This window comes from Nyctibius grandis, chromosome 6 (assembly GCF_013368605.1).
Source record: "Nyctibius grandis isolate bNycGra1 chromosome 6, bNycGra1.pri, whole genome shotgun sequence".
In the NCBI taxonomy this organism is placed as follows: Eukaryota; Metazoa; Chordata; class Aves; order Nyctibiiformes; family Nyctibiidae; genus Nyctibius; species Nyctibius grandis.
This window is the reverse complement of record NC_090663.1, coordinates 7,307,586-7,322,209: the sequence shown is the minus strand read 5'-3', so window position 1 is coordinate 7,322,209 and position 14,624 is coordinate 7,307,586. Positions and strand designations below refer to the sequence as shown.

General features: G+C 36.6%; 1 protein-coding gene across 1 annotated transcript; it reads left to right on the top strand.

Annotated features, from left to right (window-relative positions):
* Positions 1 to 5,401: 5,401 nt before the first annotated feature.
* On the top strand, positions 5,402 to 10,925 carry LOC137665160 (transmembrane emp24 domain-containing protein 11-like). The gene is given in 6 exon segments (XM_068403993.1): positions 5,402 to 5,554; positions 5,557 to 5,719; positions 6,596 to 6,696; positions 7,422 to 7,547; positions 9,775 to 9,921; positions 10,776 to 10,925. Coding segments are annotated over 6 exon segments (840 nt in total).
* The last annotated feature ends 3,699 nt before the right edge of the window (positions 10,926 to 14,624 follow it).

Sequence of the window (14,624 nt, the reverse complement as noted above, 5' to 3'; positions counted from 1 at the left end):
TGTGTTTGCTGTTATTTGTGTCATCCTAACGTTTTTACAGAGAAAACTTACCAATGTTTTAATATTATCTAAAAACGAGGTATACACAGATATAACAAAACACAATATGTCGGAAACTGTTCCTGACTGCAAGTTTTAATGCTCAAATAACTGTATAAAACAAATGTAACATACAGCTTTTATATATATATATATATATACACACACCAACTAGGAAAAGAGTTTTGGAATAACACTGTTCAATAGAATATGTTTACAGTCAACCCACAAAACTTTTACAGCACACTGCAATTTTACAAATATACAGCACAGATATTGAACAGGAGATGTTGATATGAGTAGGTTATTTTTGGAATATGACAAATATCAGAAAATTGATTAGATACTTAAAGGATTACACTGTGTCCTCTGTAAGGCTGAAAAATTTAAAATGTTCTCCATATTTTTTTCCCAGGAGAGAGATCTTGCAAAGACCCAAAGAAATTTGAAATTTTATCAGGTTAAACTAAGTTAGTCCTGCAAATGCTGATAAATGCACAGTTGTTAGAGCTAAGTATAGGAATTTCTACATCTTGTATTCTTCAGATTCCTACTGTTGCTTGTTTTTCAAAATTGTTTCACCTATGCTTTTTATTATACCTATTTTTTTTCAGGTTCCCCTGTTTCCATTCTATAATGGAAATAGTGTTATTACATTATCATTTTCATGTTTTGGGTTTAGCTAATTTCTCTGCCTTTTCAATTTTTTTCTTCTTTTTATATTAATTTTTACTCATTCTATATTTTCCCTTCTGTTAAACTTATTTACTGTATAGTTACAGTTATCATCATCTTAGAAAACAAAACTTATATTGAAGTATATATTTAAATATTCTCTGAGGACAGGAAATAATTTCTAATTGATTGATCAACCAGTGATAGACTAAACTCAATAAAGGCCTTGGGCAGAAATCAGATGCAAGCCAAAATGATGACTTAGGGAAAAGAAACCCACAAACCACAAGGTATCCTTAGAGGAACCTTCCCGGAAGTTCTCTAAACACTAGAGTTTTGCTTCTTCACATGTCCAGAACAACTAAAGGGCTAGGTCCAGTAGAAGTATCTGCATCTGTAATTGTATACATGACCCGAATCTAGGATTTCAGTCCTACAAGGTATGATTTGATACTGGAGCAGCCCCTGTGTTTGCTCAATCTCCTGAAGCCAAAAATTTCCCAAAGAACACTGAAGTAGAAGGGATGAAAGGGGCAGGTGGAGTAGAAAGGGAAGTTAATATGTAAAAGGCCAACACATTTCAGGAAACTCCAGTTATTGATAAATAATTTTTCTATTTTAGAGTGTTTACATTCAAGAATACCCACTGCGGGTTCCTTCAAGCAAAAGTTTCCTATCCAGTCAGTTACCTGGATATGTTTTTTTTTTTTTGTAAGCAGTGACTTCCAGAGACCTTGGTAAATATGGCATCCTTTAAGGAGGCCCTTGTGGCAGTATAAAGTTTGGCCATAAATGTAGTTCCAGGTATTCACTTTGCAAACAACAGGGATGGAGACGTTTCTTGGCAAGACTGTGGATACAGTGAGTTCTAGTGAAGCACATTCTAATTATGGAGCACATTTCTCATAATATATCTTTATTAAACTGATTAGTGAGGTATGTGATCCCTGTGTGGGTATGGCTAGGCTTTTGTACCTTTTACTTTCAGCTCAGTCTTGGATTTGTCTTGAAAATTTTGGGACAGCAAAGAAACAGAGAGAAGCTCTTCTTACCTTTTCCCTTACACCAGTGATACAGATGGCTTGCAGCCAAGATGCTATGGTCCTAAATACATGAGATTTAGGGAAGGAAATAGGTAAATTAATTTCTGGGTTAAAGAAATCTCAGAAAGCACTTTGGGAGGAAACTTGAAATGGATTTGTAAAGAAAGTTTTTTTAGCAAGAATGTTTTGTAGGAAGAATCGGCTTTAATGCCTTGGCAGAAATTATTGCAGAATGGAAGACATGGTTAAAGGTAAGTGTAGCAGCAAAAAAAGTCACCATAGACTTGAGCTGTGGTCCTACAAAAATGATGAACACCAAATTCAATTCCTATAGTGGAATAGGGTACCTCATTACTGAGAACAACTTGTCCAATACCTTAAGGAATTTAAAGAAAGTTAGCTGTGAACACATGAAAGCTCTTCTTATTATCTCTTAGTAGGTAGGAATGCCAGCTGAAGCTGTGTATATATTTATGTTTTTCTATGGGCTGTGGCTTCTCTGCAGACATCCAATACAGCACCTTGGTGGTTAATGACTAGGAAAAAGCAGGGTACTTTTGTAGAAGAGTCAGAACACAGGAAGGATTGATGTGATGTATGAACTGAGCTGAACTGTACTGAAAATCTCTCCCTGGTACCATAGCATGAATGTTGGTTGTGTGAGCATTAGGTGGACTAAAGGAGAGGGCAGACATTTCATTCTACTAAATACTCCAAAATGACTGGGATGGATGCCCAGGGTGTGTGTGTGAAACAAACTTACTAACTGCAGTTTGAGGCCCTGTTCCATTTCGCTAAGTAAATACGCCTTCCCGCAACTGAAGAGAAGCTGTATCAGAGGGCCAACTCTATACTGAGTGTACCATATAAGTGGGCCAACTCTAGCTTATCAAATCTCGTCCACCAAACCTGCTATGAAATGTTGCAGGCAATTGTCAAAATGGCACAGGGTCTGCTGTTAAAAGATCATTTGAGGGAGGGACAGTCTTGGGGTTGTTGAAAAATAGCTCTAGTCCTAGCCACACTACCTAAGTTAAGCATGGTTGTGGAAACTAATGTGTCCCTTACTTCTGGAATACGAGGGAAAGCATATGCTAACCTTTCTGATCACTGAATGACTGTTGTCCCCATGAGGACATAACTGGAGTGCAAGAAAAAGATCTGAGAATACTTGATAGTATTGAAGGCAAAATAGTCCATTTCATGATATTCCCAGTCCCAGGTAATTGAAGTACACTGGGAATATCTCATCTGTCACGAATGATCCAACATAATAAACTAACTCAGACTATTTCATGACAATATTTAATGTGCTCAGAAAATAAATCTAACTCTTGATACAGCAAATCAGAAGTCAGTTGAATCCTGTTTAATGGGATGTAGCATGTAGAAGTTGTGTCCATGGTAATTTACAGGTACTGTGAATGCCTGAGACAAAAAAAGCTCTCAATATGCTACGTGACAACCTGATCACCTGGAGGCTGACTTATTTTTGTTTGTTTGAAGTCCAGCAGCCCTGCTATGTTAGCATTTGCTAGCCAAAAGTACAGAATTAGTGTGTCCATCCCAACTGGTCTGGGCAGAGTGAAGGATGAAGTGGTGTCCCCTTGTACATCTAGTGTTCTACCATTGGAATACAGAATTTTGGAAACCTCAAGTAGTCAATGAAAAGCTTAAAGGATGATTGCTTAAGTGGCTCACAACCTGCAGACAAACCTGTACTTCTTGCAGATATAGTATGGCATGAAAATTTATGCAGGTGCATGTCAGTCAAGATCTCCTTGTGGTGGAGGGCTAAGAGTCCCATTATATGATGAGATTCTGTATAATCTAAAATTATTTCTGATGGATAAATGTTAAAGTAGTAATGGAGTCCTAATATCACCCTTGAGATTTCTAAGGACACAACGGCCATGAGATGCAATTTGTATCCCTCTATCCTTAACCACATGGAGTCAAAGAAAAAGAAATAATGTTTAAGGAATCAAGGCTCCTCGTCTTTGACAATCTATTTATCAGTGTAGGGATGTTGTATTTTGCTGAAGGTGAACTAGTAACTTGTGCTAGAACTTCTGTAAAGATAATTCTTGCTGTGGTATGAACTGAACTTGTGACGGTTGTGAGCCTGTGTCAGTGTTAGACAAAGACATTTTTTATTGAGAGAACTTTGTAGATAGCAGGTATTTAGGTTACAGATATTGAGGATGAGTTGCTGTCCATCCTTCTTCCTTGATAGTAGGAAAATATAGTTCTTGTGTTATGACGGAGCCAATTCTACAGCTACCAGTGTTAGCAGAATGCATCTCCTGCTAAAGCAGATTCTCAGAAGGGTTGCTCAGAAATGGATAGGAAGACCAACACAGCTTTATTTACTAATAAATAGGTTTCACAAAATAACAGTAAATGCAAATGGGACATTCTGTGACGAAACTGAAAGAATAATTCAGAGGAGGTGTTGACCAATAAGGGAAAAGCGCTACTCATGATCCTTTTGTGTGTGCATAGTGTTGAGGATTCAACTTGTGCCGCTGAGCATTTGACAACTATATAAAAACAAAATTTAAAAAAAAATCCAACTACCATCTTTTCATGCAAAATAAATGCTGGTAAAATTCCAGCAAGGAGATGGCGGTGTTCCCCTCTACGGCACTGCATACCACCTGTATGGCATCTGTGTGTGCAGTAGAGGTAGGTTATATCCCATACCCCGAAGTCAAGATGACAGAACTCTGAAGTGAACTAAGAGGTTCATCAAAGACACATTCAAGGACATAAATGAACAATTTCATCTGCAAATGCCAGATGCTGCTGTGGAACATGGCAGGGTTGAAGAGAGTCAGTGATCAACATAGAGAGTCTTACAACAGGAGTGTAGTGGGATTCTGAAGGGGAAAGTGAGTTAAAAGATGGTTCCTCCTTACTGGAAATGATACCATAGGTGGGTCCCCCCTTCTGGAAAAGGACCACATGTCCTCTTACTTTGAGGCCGACCTTTCAGACACAGTGATCTCAGTTTATAGGACAAGGAACACCTGAGTGGTAACTGAGTTCATCACCAGGCATATAGATTGTTTGGTCTATATTAGTACAAAGGGTAACAATAAAAATCTCTATAATCATTTAATTTACACTATAATGTTCTTTAGAGAATGTATTAGGCAGTAGCTAAAAGGAAGACATTCTTATGTAAAAAAAACCTTATTCAGAAAGTGTTAATTTTATTATTTTTTTCCTGCTGTATCATATTCATTAGAGTTTCAGAGTCTTTTACTGTTCAAGTTCTTTTGAATTTCTTCTTCATATTTCTTTCAGCCCTTTTATGTAGCCCCTGTGGGTTTTGTACAGGTGTATACATACATCCAATGATTTAGGTTGGAAATTACGTGATCTCTTAATAAAAGAGGAGTGAAGCTCTGGAATAATCACCCAGAATAAATGTGAAATATAAGTTAACAAGTTCATTTAAGTTGAAAATTGAGCAGTTTATGGAAAGAAATAGCCAATGTGGTTGCTTACAGTAATCTAGGGAACTGATCCCAAGTACCTGAGAGGTCCTTTCCAGTTTCATGTTTTTCAATGTGTATAAAATAAAATTTTAATCTAGATGCTGGGAAAGAAGAAAGATTTTACAAGTTATCTTTTTCATGTTATCTCATTCTGCAGAACATACTGTAGTTATTTATAAATGTGTAACCACCAGCTGCCTTTTCTCACAGTTTTTTTTCTCCCTTAAAAATACACTGATAAGCAGCAAACAACGAATGACCACAGGACTACATACATTTGTAAATAGTTATCTTCCAAAGCAGTACAGCTGGGACACATAAAAACCATGAAAAGCCAATTAACAGGATTTCTTATGAACTTCTGGATTTCTTTTTCACTTGCTTTATATTTTCACAGTGGAGAAAGAGAAGAGAAATGTATAATCGAAGACGTTCCGAGTGACACGTTGGTAATTGGTAGGTACTTGTCAATGCTATACAATGATCTAACCTATGCAATAATAAAGAGAGCTTGTAATGTAACAGGAAAATCTGTGATTGACAAATATAGTAAAACCATGCTGATAAGAAAGAGGGCACACTGAAAATTACTCCCCGCAGCAGGGGCTAGTCATAATGTCCTCACATATTGTGTGTATCCACCACACAAAGAAACGTAGGTTTCCAGAGGGCTTAGCTGATTAGACAAAGACTGTCTTCTAATTCTACAGCAGTGGAATTGCTGCTTCAATGTGTGCTTCTATACATTCTGACTGATTTACTCATTCATACCAGAATTTCTGTGACATGGTTTTCCCCATATGAAGGGGAGAGTTACTTTTTTGATTAACACTGGTCTGGAAAGAAGCAATTCAAGATGTACTAAAGTTCCATTTCACCTGGGATATCACAAGGACATTAAATTAGTCTACAAGACTGTAAATGTAAGATTGAAAGGGGATAGTAAAAAATAACATATAATCATCTTTTCTATAAATAATGTGATAGATATGAAAGACAATTCTAAAAATGTAATTTGAATACAGCATACTTATGCTTTTAGGGGTCTCAGCATGCCTTCTGTATGCTAATCTTGCCAGAGCAATAGGAGTAATCAGAAAGTATTACTTGTTAAACTTTTTTGTAATATTCTAGAACATTTTCTAGTGTAGCAAAAATTTATTGCATTTCACACTGTTATAAAGTGCCCCCTGAGCAATTTTAATCATAAGGACATGAAATACATACATTGTTTTACTGTTAATCATTTATATAGTTGCTGAAAAGGCAATAAAGCTGTTTAGTATTAAGCTATGTTTTATTTAACAGATTTTTATCTATGTTTTTATTCAGGGAATTACAAAGTACAACGCTGGGATATACATAAACAAGACTTTCTTGAATCTGCTCCTGGTTTGGGAATGTTTGTGACTGTCACAACTCCTTCTGCTGAGGTAAATATGCTTTACAAATGTTTCTGTAGGATTTATGAGTCGACTTTTGGCACTGATAGGCAGCACTATCTAAAAATAATAGACACTTTTGGGGAAAAAGTAAATCTACAGTCTAACAGCTAGTTCAGTATTTTGATGCTGAAAGGTATAAGCATCTTGTGGTTTCTATGAAAGTAAATAGAAATGACAATATTTGATAATGATGTGTGTGGACAATTTTTGCATTACCACCGAATTTGGGAAACTGTGTCATTAAGAATAGTAAGTGACAACTGAGAAAACAGGTTAGATTTAAAAAAAATGAAAATTCAGTTATGAAGTAAAATGGTACAGAATGTACTTGAGCAGCAGAAAGGAAGGCTGACGATAAACTGAACTGCAAAAGTCAACGTTACCATGAGGCTGCACATACCTATCATGCATAGCAACTGCCTACATTGCCATGAGGTCCTGAGATTTTTCAGCAACAAGGTCTTAGTTTTCAAACTTTAACTGCTTTAGAGAGCATTGGCTTTTGCACATTGCAGAAATCTATAGCATTTCAGCGTTCACTGTGAGCCAAAATTGTTTGTTTTTCTCTAAATCTATTCTGAAATTCAGATGAATTTAATGACGTCAGGAGGTTAATTGATTATTTTTTACATCCAAATCACAGTACTGTTTTTTGATTGTTTTGTTGATATCTATAATGTACATGCCCAACATATATAATATCTAAATTACAGGTACTATTGTCAAAACTGTATGGGCCACAAGGAACATTTTCTTTTACATCCTATCTATCTGGGGAGCATATTATCTGTTTACAGTCTAACTCCACAAGATTTGTGGCATTTGCAGGAAGTAAACTGGTAGGTGTATTTCTTAAATATTCTTTGTTGTAATAGTATCAATTGTTTACAAACAAGAGATTACAAACTAGATTAGAAATTGGTCAAACATCTAGCAGATAATTCAACATTTCCTAGTGATTAAAGAAGAGAAACCTAGAATTAGGAAGATGAAGAGATAAAAAGACTTTTCTGATATTTAAGAAGTCAAGATTAAAGAGGCAAGACTAATAACTATAGAGTGCTTTAATGTTTGTACAGTGCTTTGAGTGTGAAAGATTCTTTCTGATCAATCAGAACAACTATTTGGTTCAAAAAGATAAATATGTGAGGTTGACTAACACAAACACTTGTCATAAAGATATTGCATGTCTTCACTAACTTAGATTGAATTATTAAAGAAAATTTAACATTTTAATTTTTGAAAGATATTGAAAATAAGAATATATTAGCATACTTGATATTGTCTACTACCAACAAAGTTGGTCTTAATGCAGATTTTGAAAAAAAAAAAAAGAAGCTATCAGAGATGATATCATGGCTCTAATCTATTTCAGCAAACAATTTCATAAATATTGTTTTGAAAATTTTATCTGCATGCCTCTTCTTGAAAGATAGTTGAACAGGTGAGAATTACTCTCTAGAGTTGCTTTTTTTTTTTTTCCCCAGTTGACTGCAAAAGAGTTAGATAACCAGCTAGACATAAACATCTCTTAAATGTGTTAAACAAGATAGGCCAAATTTCATCCTAGATGTATGCTTTGGAAACATGTAGATGACACAGAACCAAGAAGAGTTAACAGTGCTGAAGTGAGACTATTACACTGCAATAAGTAGGTGTTCTTATGGATTGATTTATGGAAATGAGTGGAAATCTAACCAAACACATTGCAAAAGCCCTTAGGTTCTAATAATTAAAAGATGTGTGGAGCTTATCAGCTAGAGAGGGTAAGGGGGGTAAAGCATTTGTTGGTCATAATTAGCTACACACCATGAAAGTGATTCTGAAGATACACCAGGAGATTTTTGTCTGGCATAGGTGGAGATGTATTAATATAGGTCATCCTATTTAAAAGATGTGAACAGGCACAGGGAAGGACAATGTTAATAGCACAAATATTAGATAGGGTGGTTTGTTTAGCTTGAGAACACAGAAGTAAAGAAGGAAAATATTGCTCTTTATATCTGCAGGAATAAAGATCACAATAGGAAAAGTATTCTTTAGGTGAGTTAGATCTTTAAGTGGTCTTCTGCAAGTACCAGATGCAGTGGTGGTGATCTGAACTGCTTCAAACCAAAGTTTAATAAGTTAAAAGACAAAGGCTACCATAAGGTTGTGAGATGGATGTCCGGATGTTCAGTTAGCTAACTCTAGGAGAGCTGAAAGGAGATGTGCTCTTCAGTTGTGGTTAATGTCTGAGTAGACCAATTTTCTATCGTGGTAATAGCAAGATCTAGATTTCTCCAGCTTAGCTGTTTGGCTAAAGTTTTTTTATTTTCTCTTAGGTACAAATTGGCTTCTAGGAGAAATTTCTCCTATTAGTTTTAGTAAAATTTTTCATTCATGCCAAAGTAAGTTGCATAATATTGTAAGTTGCATTCTTCTCTTTTCTTTCTATGGGTCTATTGCTTGGCAGGTTTGGGGCATTTATGCCACAGATTGTACATAGCTTATAGGATATTGGGCAGTATTTAATATTTGATAAACTGTATGTGGAGAAAGAAAAAAGATACCTTATGGATAGTTCTGCTTTAAGACCTATGATAAACTGCAAATAATGATTCAGCTGGTCTCCTTCCAGTCTTATATTCCTAAATGTTAGCCTAGGAAACCTAGAAGTGTATCTATAAAAAGCTTCCTGTAGTACTACTAAAGAAAGTAATTTCTGCAGTATTAGGATGGAATGTGAAATACAATGAGCAGTCCTAATGGTGCTCATTTTTGCATTTTTTTAACTAGTTTGGACAAAGAACAGAAAACATTTTCATGGTGGTTGAATCAATACTAGCATAAAATAATGCCCTAACAGGAGTGAAGATTTTGAATTTGTATAATTAATTTAAAAATAAAATTTAAGAAACACTTTAAATATCCCACCTGATTCTAATTTTAGGAAGGATTTCTATAAGCAATTAAAACTATTTTTCTGTAATGAGCCTAAAGGGAAATTATCCATTGTTTCTTTTTTCCTAAGGAATTTTGAAAGCACGTAAGACACAGTAATGAGAATAGTTTTTCTGTTTGCAGCGTATCCATTTGGACATTAGAGTTGGAGAACATTTTTTGGATGAATCTCTTGTTCAAGCCAAGGACAAAGTGAATGAAGTTAACTTTAGACTAGAACATCTAATTGAGCAAATTCATCACATATCCAAAGAACAAAACTATGAAAGAGTATGTATGTTCTCTAATGGAAATGTTAAAAATACTGTACATAGGCTTATTGATTTATAAAGTGTTATGAGGTTTATTATTTAATTTCAGTGTTATTTTTAACTAACTCATACAAATCTATTGGTATTTAACCAATATAGCCTATGTTACCTTGCAAAATATTTTTAAGCTGTAACATAAAAACTAATTAATCGCTGTGAACTCATGCTTATAGCAACAGGTGTTAATTTAAAGCAGGAAATTCCAAATATAGTTTTCTTGGTCGGAGTCAGTAACAGCAGCTGAGCAGGTGGCAGGTACCATTGCTGGTGATGTTGCCAGCTGTTGCTTCCATGCTAGTCTGTGTGCATAAACTTTATTGGAGTGGGTAAGGAAATGACTGAGTGTATATTTATATGTCTCGATGCAGTTAGAAATAAAGCTCTCCTTCAGACAAGTGTATACCTGTTGTCTTCACTTTTCTATACATATGCAGGCAATCCGACTGTTTGAAATATATCAACTAGTTACCTAAAAAAATAAATTTGGCTGCAAAAAGGTTCTTGACTGCAATATGAAATTGACTGTAAACCTAAAAGGCTTTAGCCTGTACTAATGGAACATATTTAGCACAATATATATTTTGTGAACAAGGGAAAGCTCTGTTTGCCTTTCTGCTTCAGGATATAGTGTGTCTGTTTCTTGGTTTTGATTTGTAAAGATATCCATCTTATGGAACAGAACAATCTTTCATTTTTGTCAACATGAAAAAAAACTACTATGCAGAAAAGGGATGCCTGTCTAGTCACCCAGGTAGCAGCAAGAAACATACAGATGCCAAAAGGTAATAGTTATACTTTTCCTTCTTTCTCCAGGAGCGTGAAGAAAAATTTCGGAAGACAAGTGAAGAAACCAACAGCAATATTTTGTGGTGGGCTATTGTACAAACACTAATCCTCATCTCCATTGGAATCTGGCAAATCAAATCACTCAGAGATTTCTTCATATCTAAGAAGCTTGTTTAAGTCTTATGAAGTAAATGCACAGATTCAAAAATGGCACACTATATAAAACCTAACATCCAAAGAAACCCTATATCTATGAGAAAATTGGTTGTATATAACTCTCAATATTCTCTCATGTTCTACTCTGGTTCTTACTCTAACTCTGGTTTCTCCATCTATGTCATAGCCTCTGGCATCCCCTTACATTTTATTCCTTGAATCCCATCTTTTAGCCATTTCTTTTCCTCTGCAGATGTAAAGCTAAATCTAGAAGAAAGGCTCAATGACTAAGGCAACATCTAAGTTCAAGTCAGGATTGTTACATCTAAAATAGAAATCTAAAAAAAGTTTCCTAATTTTTCAAAGTCCTCTGCTGTCATGGTTTAACCCCAGCCGGCAACTAAACACCACACAGCCACTTACTCACTCCGCACCCACCCCTGGTGGGATGGGGGAGAGAGTTGGAAGGCTAAAAGTAAGAAAATTCATGGATTGAGATTAAAAATTTGATAATTTAATAATAATAATAAATAGTGAGAAAAAAAAAAACAGAGAGAAAAATAAAACCCAAGGAAGACAAGTGATGCAAATGAAAACAATCGTTCCCCACCAAAGAACTGATGCCCAGACAGTCCCCAAGCAGTGGCCCCCTGCCAACCTTCCCTCTACTTTTATTGCTGAGCAGACGTCATATGGTATGGAATATCCCCTTGGTCAGTTGGGGTCACCTGTCCTGGCTGTCTCCCCTCCCAACTTTTTGTGCACCTCTTACTCACTGGCAGGGCAGTGTGAGGAGCAGAACGGGCCTTGACACTGTGTAAGCACTGCTCAGCAGGAACTAAAACATCCCTGTGCTATCAACATTATTTCCAGAACAAATTCAAAACATAGCCACATACAAGCCACTGAAGAAATTTAACTCTATCCCAGCCAAAACCAGCACATCTACTTGCTTAGTAACCTTATTCCATACCAGCACAAACAGTTCAGCATTTCAGACTGATTGAGATTCAGATAGTAGACAGAGAAACTGTCCTGGTTTGGTGGTGATAAAATTTATAGAATCACTTTTCTGTTACGTTTAGTTTCAGTTTGTGGCCAGCTGTGGCATAGTTATCAAGGCCATTAGCAGTGAAAGCCAGGGCAGCTGACCCAGGCTGGCCCACAAGTGTATTCTGTAACATTAACATCACGTTCACTATAAATGGGAAAGCTTGTGGGGAGGGGTGGGGCTCTTTTTGATCTGTTTTCTTCTTCCCTACTGATTTCTCTTTCTCTTCAATGATTGCTATCCCTGGAGCAACTTGCCACCACTGTGGACTAAGTACAATTTTGTGTCTTTTGTATTAGCATTGATATTGGTTTCCTCATTTTATTAAATCTGTTTAAATTTTAACCCATGAGTCTCCCTTCTTTTCCCAATTCCCTTCCTTGCTTGGGGAAGGGACATTGGGGGGATAGAACAACTGCTTATTGCTTAGCCCTGGGTGTGGGCTAAACAAAGACAAAAACAACTATAGCCCCTGTGGTGTTTAATTTGGTGAGAGTCTCTTGAACTCAACCTATGTATGTGTAACACCTAGCTTTTCCTCAAATATAATTGTGACTGTTTTCTTTTAAAATATTCAAAGTTTTAGGTGACAGTGGAGCTCACTCTTAATATTATGATCAGTGGATGCAGCAATTATGGTGGAAGAGAGATACCTGGACAAACAATTTGGAATCATGCTTACTTTTTGCTCCCAGATAAGCCCTAAACACTAAGCTATAGAATTGAGATCTGACCTTTCCCACAGTTTTTTATGTAGATTATAGTCTTTATGAAGTATGCTAAAGTAAACCAAATTACAGGTTTCTTGGTAAACACTGAAATTGTGCCTATATATTTTATTTCAAGTTATTACTATGGTAAATTCTTCAGTTGGTTTCAGTGTTGGAGAATTATTTGTATTTTAGTTATTCAGCAAGTGTAACTTGACTGTCTAAAGAACTTACCAATTTTTGACTTAATTGTGTATTTCCATTTCACTTATTGCAGCTTGGTTGAATATATCTTTATGACTTAATTTAGCTAGTTTATGTACAACTAGCAGAGTAGCTACAGTACCATGCAATTACAATTCAAAAGCTGTGGTTAAAACTTCAGATAATTAGCTTGACAAAGAAGCAGTAGTGTAAGAAGGCATTGGAGGTTGTTATAACATGACCCTGCACTAGTCTAAAAGGTAGTGAAAGCTGAAATATCTGTAGACCAATTATTGTTTTAAGGGCACTGTTTGCTTTCTCTTTTTCTATCTTCTCACCTTTTGTTTTCATTAGTGAGGAAATGACATTGCCCTTTAAGTTTGCTTATGTTTACAGTATGGGAATGAAAGTACAGCTGTGAGAATGTAAGAATCCATAAAGTTGATACAAAGTAGAGATAAAAAGCAATCCTCTATGGACCAAATCAATCAAAATAAAATCTCATAAAGCTGCTCACTGAGGTTTGTCCTATATTTAAAAATTCTGAGACTTTAGAATTGTCACTTGAAATGCCCAGTAAATAAATGTTATTAAGTTCACTTTTATAGAGCATTCACAACATGTCTTGTAATAAGATTTTTGGTGGTGGGAAAGAAGGAAAGATGTGTTATAACCATATAGTATATGAAGTCCAAGAGAAAATTTAATAAAGTGTTGTTACAGGATTGTGTTTCAGACTTTAGCTAATATTTAGTGTAAGGCTCCTAGCTACATACCAATGACAAACTTAACTCATCTCACAATACACTTAAGCTTTTAAACCAAAAAGGCAGGCACCATGTCAGAATTTATAAAGATGCTGATTATGCTCCTCAGTATTAATTAGTTCTATACTCAAACCAGCACTGAGACTTAGAGCCTTGACTATAGCCTGAGAGTGCTTTGTTCTTTATCTATAATAATAATTAAATATCTTTGCTTTGATGAAATGTTTTCAGTCTCCTTCAAGATTTTTTTAATTAACTCTATAAAGCAGAATCTGAATCATAGCTCTTTTGGGAAGCACTTTGGGGGCAGTAGTCTTTACGATGTTAAAAGCCAGAGGTTCCTCCTATGCGGTCTGTGGTTCTATCATACTCAGAGCTACAGCCTGCACAGCAAGTAGGTCTGTAAGGAAATTTTCATCAAGGGAAATCAGCAAGCCCTGGGTTTTCTTCAGTGTAAGAAATGAAAATCGAAACTCCTTGTTTTGCACTTTTTTCCCCCACGAAAAGAAGCGACAACAAACCTGTGCCAGCAAATTAATAACCTTCCCTGATTCCTGCATTTAAAAGAGTGAAAAGTCACTACCATTTTCCACACACCTGGTGGCTGCCCCTGCTGCACAGCCGCCTCTGTGGGGAGGACAGGGCTCATGGCGAAGCACCTGCACACAGCCCTGGTTGTTAGTCCAGTTCAGTTGCTCACCTGTGAGGAAGGGGGGGCGAATCTCTCAGACAAGATCCCCTACATGGACACCCTCTGCAGTTTGGTAGCGAGAGGCCAGAAAAACCCCATTTTTGGGGTGTGAGGGTCAAACCCTGCTGCTCTCAGGGCCTCCCTGGGTTGGGGGGGGCGCTGCCACCCCTCACCTCAGGGCCTGGTGCTGCCTCAGAGAGGAGGGAGGCCTGTAGGCCTCACCTGGGGGGCGGCAAGGAGGGTCGGTGTCTGCCTCAGCCTCCTGCTCCCTGCCAGGCCTTCCTGCCCCTCCGCTCC